This window comes from Bos grunniens, chromosome 12 (genome assembly GCF_055505025.1).
Source record: "Bos grunniens cultivar Pamir isolate PY7600 chromosome 12, Bosgru_T2T1.0, whole genome shotgun sequence".
Lineage (NCBI taxonomy): Eukaryota > Metazoa > Chordata > Mammalia > Artiodactyla > Bovidae > Bos > Bos grunniens.
In genome coordinates, this window is record NC_141176.1 from 37,007,618 (window position 1) to 37,017,514 (window position 9,897).

General features: G+C 51.0%; 1 protein-coding gene across 1 annotated transcript in view; it reads right to left on the bottom strand.

Moving 5' to 3' along the window:
• LOC147361714 (uncharacterized) overlaps window positions 1–9,564 on the bottom strand; it is a 53,246-nt gene extending 43,682 nt beyond the window's left edge. The window contains exons 1-4 of the mRNA XM_086328412.1: window positions 9,140–9,564; window positions 5,233–5,291; window positions 5,059–5,122; window positions 105–241 (exon numbers count right to left, since the gene is read on the bottom strand). Coding sequence (XP_086184538.1) covers window positions 105–241; window positions 5,059–5,122; window positions 5,233–5,291; window positions 9,140–9,564 — 685 coding nt within the window. The remainder of the gene's footprint in view (window positions 1–104; window positions 242–5,058; window positions 5,123–5,232; window positions 5,292–9,139) is intronic.
• Window positions 9,565–9,897: the final 333 nt, after the last annotated feature.

A 9,897-nucleotide genomic window follows, 5' to 3' on the forward strand; every position in this document is an offset into this window, starting at 1 on the left:
GGACCGTGCTCTTTGTGGGTGGGGTCTGTTTCCCTGGGCCCCCTGCTTCTTCGTCCAGGGGCAGGTCTGGCAGGTAGCGAGGCTGCCCCTCTGCCCTCACTCACCCCTAGGGCAGGCTAGTCCCGAGGGGCAGATCTCACACTGGGACAGGTCAGAGAGGTTGCTGCGGTTGCTGAAGGTCCCAGCTGGGCAGGCATGGGTGGGAGCGTGGGGACTCGAAGAGCCCACAGGGCACACGTACCTACGGCAACCAAGGTGTCAGAGCCTGGTACCCAGCAGGCAGAGCCCTCCCATCCTGGGGAGACTTACACTGTGCCCACCAGCCTGCTGTGTGGCTTTGGCATGGTGACCTGGCCTCTCTGAGCTTCCTTTTCCCCAGCTGCTCCTGAGCATGCTCAGGCCCCAGGGCTCCCTCAGGAGGTCTTGGAACCAGGGACTGGTGTGACCCTAAGCCCTGCTGGGGCCCTCCTGAGATACCAAGGGGGTGAATTCCTGGAGAAGCCCTCCCTGAACCCAAGGCGCTGATTCTCCGACAGTGGAAGAGGAGGATTCTGAGCCTCCGCGGAGGAGATATCAGAGCCCCTTACCCTGGTGTGCACTCTGCATCTGGCTGAGTCAGCCCAGCCCGCATACAGGCCCTGCCTGCAGGGCACGGAGTGCAGGCTGTGGCTTCGTCCTGGCCCGGGAGGGGGCCGTATGTGCCCGGCTGGCATGGGATGGGCTGTGTGGCTTCGCTGGGACAGAAGTGTCCTGCTGGGCACTGCAGACACTGACTGAGGACTGTGGAGAAAGCAGCCTAGATCATGAGTTCTCTCTGAAGAGCCTGGGCTGCTGTCTTCAAAGGAGAAGCAGTGACCATCTCCCAGGCCCTGGTGCCCTTGATACTCCCGTGGACCTGGGGGTGCAGGGAGCTGGTCCCCCTCCCAGTTTACTAGAAAGGGCTTCCCTGGAGACACAGCATGGGGGCTGGTTCCCGCTTGCCCATGCAGAGGAGAGTGGCCGGTGCTAACTGCTGGGGATCCTTGCTCTGCTCAGCCTGTAGGGAGCTCTGGCCTCCCACAGACGGCTGTGATAGGCAGGCTCCCAACTCCCCAAGCCTCCGTTTTCCTTTCTATAAAATGCATATCAGAACCACACCACTCGGGCTGGAAGGGCCGGAAGGACTGGATATGACATTATTCAAACAGACAGAGCTCTGCAGGGCACTGGACACATGGCAAGCCTTGGTGAGTGCTAGTGAAAGTAAAAGTGAAATTGTTGGTCACTCAGTCGTGTCCGACTCTTTGTGATCCCATGGACTGTAGCACTCCATGTTCCTCTTCCCATGGGATTCTCCAGGCAAGAATACTGGAGTGGGTTGCCATTCCCATTTCCAGGAGACCTTCCTCCTGACCCAGGGATCGAACATGGGTCTCCTGCATTACAGGCGGATTCTTTACTGCTGGGCCACCAGGGAAGCTGCTTGGTGAGTGCTAAGTAGGTCCTGAATTCCCAGCTGAGCACGGCATCCTGGGCTCCTATAACTGGGGTACCAAGGGGCCTACTGTACCCTGAGTGTGGCTTTCCTGTGGTCATCCTTCACCAGCCCCTGGACTGCTGGCCACACTCAGTACTGAACAGTTAGCCTCCACAAGCCTTTGGAGAAGCACCTGACTAGCAAGTCATCCTCCTCATTGTGCAAACAGTGGACAGAATTCAGACCTGACCTGTTGAGTGGACACTGGTGTTGGGATGAGGCCTCTCCCTCCTGGGCTTGAAGCTCCTGGCCAGGTATGGCTCAGCAGCACCGTGCAGATAGGGCAAATCTCCATCTGTGAGGGGACATCTCATGGGTGGGTCCTGACAGGGTTTGGACTTCATCCTGGAGGAGCCCCCAGGCTGAGGGATGGTGTACAGGGGCCTGAGAGCTGGCCCTGTACACTAAGGACTGTGAGACTCTGCCAGGACTACACATTTGGGAAGGGACAGAACCTCATCTCTGTGCATACTTCCTCTGCCTCATCTCAGTGCATTCTCCCCACAGCCCTGAGGGGATGGGCTTGAGACCACCTGGGTTCCCGGGGAGTTTGCAGACCCAGCACCCTCCTCACCCATCCTGTGCCAGTCTTTCCCAAATGCGGTTAGGGCCTCCGGCCAGCCCTTACCTACCTGTAAGGCAGGGCTGGCAGCCAAGGCCTCTATCAGAGGAGTCCAGAGGGCAGAAGATGCAGCCAGCCTCCTGCTGGGCAGGACAACAGGGAAACACGCGGTGAGAGCAGGTGGGTCGTGACTAACACATGTACCTGAATGGTGCTGATAGTTGGCACCTCAGCTCAGGTGCTTACTTTGCCAGACTCCTTGACCCAAATCCCTTTCTTAGTCACCAGGGACAGGCCTACTTGCTCCTTGCTCTCCTTGCTCTTACTGCACACAGAGCTGTCTGGTGACACACAGCAAGTAGCTCAGCTACCCGGTGGCTGCCGTGGGTGTCTGGGCCCCAGCCACGTAGCTCCTGCCTTAATCGAAGGTCCCACAGACCTGCGGCTCTGAACCTCCCAGCACCTCATGTGCATCACCTCCCTGGGTCCCTGCCGCAGCCCTGCAAGCAAGCACACCTGCTTTCTGGTTACACTGGCTGGGTAGTGCCTGGGGTCAGAAGCACAGGCCGCTGTCGACTGCTTCCTCAAGGACAGTGTTGCCACCTTACCTTGCCATGTCTCAGGGAGATTCTGAGCAACTCTGCCTCTTCAGGGACTCCCTGAATGCCTCTCACCCCCGCCCCGGAATGGCTGAGACAAGTGGTTGCCCTCCCTGGACATCACCTGGCAGTCCTCGCTTTTTGAGAGTCCTGGGAGCCCACCACGGGTTCCGGTGGGGCACAGCCATGGAGTGGTCCTGTTCCCCAGGCAGCTGTAAATGCCAAAGGAAGTTCAGCAGCTGGGGAGAGACCCTGCAGGCCAGGGGACAGCTGGCTTTGATGGCAGCAGCAATGGCAAGGAGGCTTGGGGACACTCAGCTCAGTTGCAGCCTGGCCCACCTTCTGTGGGCAGACGTGGAGAGAGAAGGTGGTCTGACAGCTAGCCTCACTCTTAGGTGAGGACTCGCCAGGTCACAGGACAGAGAAGCAGAGCCCTGCCAGGCACCCACCCTCCACCTTGAATTCGATCGTGGTCAGAAGACTGTGGTCTGGGCAGGCGTCGGGGGGCCCACCACCAAGCTCCTGTGCTTATAAAGCAGCACTCAACCCCTGGGAGGCCTCATAGTTGGGGCACCATGGAAAGGACCTGCCTGTCCCCCAGCCCCTGGCCCTGCAGCTCGCCCCTTCTGCCCCTTCCCTCCTCTTTCCCAGGGTGTTTGTTTCTTACTAAAAGCCCGCAGGGCACTGTTGGCAGCTCCTAGCTGCAGAGGGCCATCCTGGTGGGCAGGCAACGATGAGGCCCAGGAGGTGGCACGGGGCCCCGCTACAGGGAGAGAGGGCTGCTGTCCCTGTGAAGAGCGAAGGAGAGTGGGGCCTGGGTGTGTGACAGCCCCTCTGAGCAGGGCTGGCTCCTGTGATGAGGCTCCTCCAGCAAAAGCCTGTAAGGACTGACGAGTTGTCATAACACTGCACTGAGAACAGGGAGCAGGGGCTGGTGCTGAAGATGGTGGCTCTTCTGGGCACAGCCAGCAAGAGACACAGGAGGAACATGCAGAAAGGCTATGTTTAGGGCAGCAAGCTGGCTGAGAAGCCTGAGACCCCAGAAACCTGACACTTGGGGAAGGTCATGGCTTTGTTGTCCCCTTTACCTGCTAGAATTTCCAGGCTCTCATAGCACCTGCAGTCAGTAGTATAGAATAGCTGAGCTGACATTTCAGCTGGTTGGCTCTCTCATTTTACACTGGGGGGAGCCGGCGTGGCTGGCCAGAACCACCCCCCACCCCAAAGCCCTGGTGGAAGGGCTGCTGCAGTGGGTATGTCTGTGCCCCAGCCGGTCAGTGGGTCTTTCTGTGCCCCTGTTGGTCAGCAGGTATGAGGTACTGCCCCTCTCTAGGCTCCTTCCATCCTGTCCCCACAGGGTCTCTGCTGGGCTGAGGCAGAACAAGGCCTGCCTGGGCTTCACCTTTGAAGCTGCTCAGCAGATCTTTATGGGAGGACCTGAGGCTCCAGCTGTAGTGGGATGTGGCCCAGACCCCAGAATTTCCACCCACTGCTAGTGAGCAACTTCTTCCCAGCTCAGTTCTACTGGGACACAATGCCTGCCTCAGAGAACTGTGGGCAATTCAATGAAAAATACAATGAAAAAGGTATTTATATACATACACACACATATATATATGAAATATATAACATGTATTGAATAAACAGGTATATATAAATTTATGTCTATAATTGCTATATGGAATGTTATTTATAAGATTTATATTTTAAATAAATATATACAAGATACTACAGGCTTCTCTGGTGGCTCAGTTGGTGAAGAGACCACCTGCAATGCAGAAGACACAGGTTCGATCCCTTGGCTGGGAACCTCCCTGGAGGGAGGAGGGCATGGAAACCCACTCCAGTATGCTTGCCTGGGAAATCCCATGGGCAGAGGAGCCTGGAAGGCTACAGTCCACAGGGTTGCACTGGGTTGGACACAAGTGAACAGAAGCACATACTACTACTACTAGTAATTTATTACCTGTCAGCTCTGTGTTCCTAAAAGGCGTTAACTGCTAATTGAATACAGAATATTAAATAATTTTCCTTTGATAAATCCAACTGCAAGTACTTGTTTCACATGAGTCCCAGAGAAGCAGACAATTCACAGAGAAAAGTTAATACCCATTAGGGCATATGGGGCCCCTCAGGGCTGCATGTGATTTTGGAGCTTGAGAGGAGATGCAGAGTAGAAGGACAAGAGGACCAGAGACAGTGGCCCCTGAGAACCTGAGTTAGGGAGAGAGTGAAGGCCTGCAGACAAGAGCAAACACAGTGCAGGCAGAGGAGCCCAGAGGCCAGAGGCCAGTGGTGTGTGCCCCTCCCACTCTTCCCTCAGGCACTGACCAACAGAGATGGGGCCTTGGGTTGGGCTCCTGCCTGGATCTGACACTTACTGATGGCGCACCCTTGACCAGGAGCCATCTGAAAAGTGGCCTTTAGTGATATAAATGCTCAGAGCTGATGAGAGGTCTAATAGAGGATGCTCATAGCGGGCTTATGTCCCAGCACACAGCAGGCTTCTGTCCCAGCACACAGCATGCACCCAGTCATCACTGACCTTGACTCACCTGCAGTGAGGGTGGCTAGCAGAGGGGCCAGGGCCATCCAGAGCCCGTACTGCAGCATGCTGGAATGGTGACCAGAAAAGCTGAAGCAGAGATGTGCTGGAGCCTCAGTCTGTCTACCCTGAAGCACGTGACCCAGGCTGAAACCCGATCCTCTGCAGCCTTGGGCCAGACCCAGCACACTCACCAAGGTCCCCTGGGAATGGTGGCCTCCCTGAGAGCATCGAGGGAGGACAGGTGGGTTGTGCTTCTTGTCCAGCTCTCCTGCCCTCTCCTTCCAGGCTGCATCCAGGAAAAGTCAGGCTTCCAGGCTCCAGTGTCCTCATGAGACTTACCAGCTGTGGGATCCTGGAAACGACTTATTCTTTTTCTATGTCAGTTTCCTCATTTGTAAAACTGAGATGACAAGAGTACCTGCCCCCAGGATTGTGCGGGGGTGGAGCTGAAGGAGTCTTGGGCTGTCCTCAGAGCAGTGTCTGCACACACATGCTCAGCATCTGTACTGATTCATCTTTAATTTACTGAGCCTGTATTGAGCATTCAGCATTTGTCCAGCAGCATACAAGGGGCAGAAAAAGTCTTGACCATGTTCCCAGGGCTTAACTAAAAAGATCATAGAAAAAGCAAGGGAATTTCAGAAAAACAGCTACTTCTGCTTCATTGACTATGCTAACACCTTTGACTGTGTGGATCACAACAAACTGTGGAAAATTTTCAAGAGATGGGAATACCAGACCACCTTACCTGCCTCCTGTATTCAGAGAAACCTGTATGTAGGTCAAGAAGCAACAGTTAGAACTAGACATGGAACAACAGACTGGTTCCAAATTGGAAAAGGAGTATGTCTGTCACCCTGCTTATTTAACGTATATGCAGAGTACATCATGCAAAATGCCGGGCTGAATGAATCCCAAGCTGGAATCAAAATTGCTGGGAGAAATGTCAATAACCTCAGATATGCAGATGACACCATCCTCATGACAGAAGGTGAAGAAGAACTAAAAAGCTTCTTGATGAAGGTGAAAGAGGAAAAATAAAAAGCTGGCTTAAAACTCAACATTCAGAAAACTAAGATCATGGCATCTGGTCCCATCACATCATGGCAAATAGATGGGGAAACAATGGAAACAATGAGAGACTTGATTTTTCTTGGACTCCAAAATCACCGCAGATGGTGACTGCAGCCATGAAATTAAAAGATGTTTGCTCCTTGGAAGAAAAGCTATGACCAACCTAGACAGCATATTAAAAAGCAAAGACATCACTTTGCCAACAAAGGTCCATCTAGTCAAGGCTATGATTTTTCCAGTGGTCATGTATGGATGTGAGAGTTGGACTATAAAGAAAGCTGAGCGCAGAAGAATTGATGCGATTAAGGGATAAGTATTGTTCAAGTGTCTTTATCAATTTATCAGTTGTTTAACCTTGACTTTTAAGTCTTTTGTCATTTGTAGATTCTTTTGTGAGTGAAGTGAGTGAGTGAAGTCGCTCAGTCGTGTCCGACTCTTTGCGACCCCATAGACTGTAGCCTACCAGCCTTCTCCGTCCATAGGATTTTCCAGGCAAGAGTACTGGAGTGGGTTGCCATTTCCTTCTCCAGAGGATCTTCCCAACCCAAGGATTGAACCCGGGTCTCCCGCATTGTAGGCAGACGCTTTACCGTCTGAGCCACTAGGGAAGCCCAGATTCTTTTGTACTGTGATGCTATTACAGAAAGGGCTTCACTATCAAGGAAATTCACAGGAAGGCTATGAAAGCAGTTACAACAGTCCCATATCAAAATGGTGGCTTATGTGAGCCAAGATAGTGGAGTAGTTGAGTTGTCGACTTCCTCTAGAACTTGAGCCTCAGCATATGCTCTTTGTAACATATTAGCAAGCTAAGTGATGCACCCACAAGTAGGTGGTGGCCCAACTCAATGTAAAGAATCTTTTCCAGGTACTCTACAGCTTGAAAGTTAAAATTGCACTGAGATAAGTTGTGATGAAAAGTTTGTGAAAAATGGACCCGCAAAAGGGTTTTATACATGATCAGTCAGGATTGACTAGTTCAGTTCAGTTCAGTTCAATCGCTCAGTCATGCCCGACTCTTTGCAACCCCGACGACTACTGCATGCCAGGCTTCCCTGTCCATTACCAACTTCTGGAGCTTTCTTAAACTCATGTCCATCAAGTCGGTGATGCCACCCAACCATCTCATCCTCTGTCATCCTCTTCTCCTCCTGCCTTCAATCTTTCCCAGCATCATGGTCTTCAAAGGTTGTGAAAAATGGACCCCCAAAAGGGTTTTGTACATAATCAGTCAGGATTGACTAAGCCTAAAATAAATTTCAACTGGATTACAACTAGTGATATTAACCATTCTTTAAATTTGTTCTTTGTTTTCAAACTGTGTTTTGTGTCTCCCTGCTGCACTGTGTCATTGTCTGCATTACTTATATCCTGTTTAGTTTATAAGATTGCTGTCTCTTGCAGTAACTAATGTGCAATTAGGCCTCTAGCAAATCTCCTAAGGCTAAATGTTTTGAGAAAATCATATTTATTGCATAAAATAATTGCAGTAATGTGATTGTAAGTGTGTGAAGAAGCAGCAAGGGAAAATGTCTCCTGGATTGAAGTTAGAGTCCAGAGAATTTTAATTATTGATGGGGTCTGGTCCAAAATTTAACACCCAAAGTGGCATATCAAGAATGTTTGACTGAATTGGAATGAGCCTCTCAGTACCATGGGACAAAAGTTGATCATGTAACGTCTCCCAGATAATGGCCATTCATGACCAAAAAGGGAATGCCTGAGAAATGGAATCAGTGATTATAGTCCTTCAATGTGAGCCTTTGATCCCCAAGGAAGGGGAATACCTGCCACCTGTCATCACACTGCAGCAACTCCAGTCACTCCCTATGGTGAACCCCGAGGAAATTCAGAATGCAGGATTATAAGCCCCAAATGGCTGAGGTTCATGCCAAGCAAATAATTTTTAGTGAGCCCTGACACTTGTATCTTCCCATACATAGAAAAGTGCTAAATTTCTTAACTTGAGTTCTTGTCTCCTAGATTTGAAGTTTAGTATTTCTAAGTCTACAGGTGTAAAATAGACCCTTTTCAAAAGAGGAACAAAAAGAAGACAAATCTCAACGTTTGAAACACTGGCAAAGATGGTGGATATTTCCAGAAAGATCTATCTGACTAAGCAAAAAGATCTTCACTTACTTTTTCCTGCAAGCTTGTGGAATGGAGTTTTGTTGCAGGGAGAAAGCCAAATCTGACTCCATGTTGGAAACTGTTTCTTTGACTTACTTTTATTATTGCAATCATACTCAGTGGCTTGCCTGGGGGACCCTGCCCCTCTGCTTGACTGTAAACTAAAGTGCTTTTGTTCAGCTCCCGGAGAGATATTTTGTCCCTGCCCACCTGTGAATAGAAGAGGTTAATACACCCTTTCCGAAGGCTGGGCATTCCGTTGGAGATGTTTTGCAAGAAACTGAAAACCCTGTCACTTTACTTCCCCACTGAATCTCCCTCTCTATTCTGCCTTTTGACTTTAGTTCCTCATTGTTTCTTTCTTTCTGATCCATAAAAGAACCTGACATCCAGACCCTAATAAGATGGTTATTCTGAGGCACTAGCCTGCCATCTTCTCCATCTGCTGACTCCCTTATTAAAGTCTTCTTTGCCTCAACACCTCATCTTTCAGATTCACTGGCCTGTCGGGTGGCGAGCAGAGCGAGCTTGGACTCAGTAACATTTCTATTGATTGATGGCTCATTCCTTTCTATTGCGGAGCAGTATCCCACTGCATGTGTATGGAAGGAAAAACAACTTTTCCTCTACTCTTCCAGGTTTTTGTTGTGGTCCGTCTCTTTCTTTTTTCTTTTCTTTTTTTCACTTTCTTCTTTTGTTGGGAAGCAGACACAGGGCACACGGGGTGAGAAGCAGCCCGACGCCTCCCAGTGAGACCCAGGACAATGGCAGCCAGAGTCAAGGTCATCACAGTAGCCAGGCCTAAGCCCAGCATCACCAGAGGGGGAGAGGAGGTGGGCCCTTCCACGCCACGGTCATTCATCTTCCTCAGGAAGATCAACGGCCCCACGGTGACGTCTGCTTCCTCTGTCACGTGCCTGCGACTTCGGGGAACAGGCCTGCCCTCCCGGTGGGACAGCCTCATGGAACGGCCTGAAATGCCACAGCGCCCCTTGCTACAGCATCGACAGATGTCAGTGGGGCCTTCAACCGGGGACCACCTGTTGGAGGACTTGCTGAAGGAACAGGCTTTGTTTAGTTGGTCCGGGACTCGGTCAACCGGAGTGACCTTCAGGTGGCAGGTGATATATATCATGTTTCTGGAGTCATTAGCAAAATGGGTTGGAAAAGAATTTCCAGACATGAGGCAGAATGAGAGGAGAAAATAGTTTATTAGAGTGGGAGATGCTGTTAGAACCGCGGGCCAGCTCAAGGGAGAACTGGCGTTGAACAGGGGTCCTTAGTCCACTTTTATACCCAGGGTACAAGGAGCAGGAAAGGGGTCTTTCGAGTCATTGCTGATGAGTAAGGCAAATACTATCTCCCTGTGTGGGTTAGGAGGGGAGACAGGTAATACTGCTCAGAAGGATCTGAAATCCATTAATAGTTAACACTGTTGGGGAGGGAAGGATGATAATGGTCTGGTTTT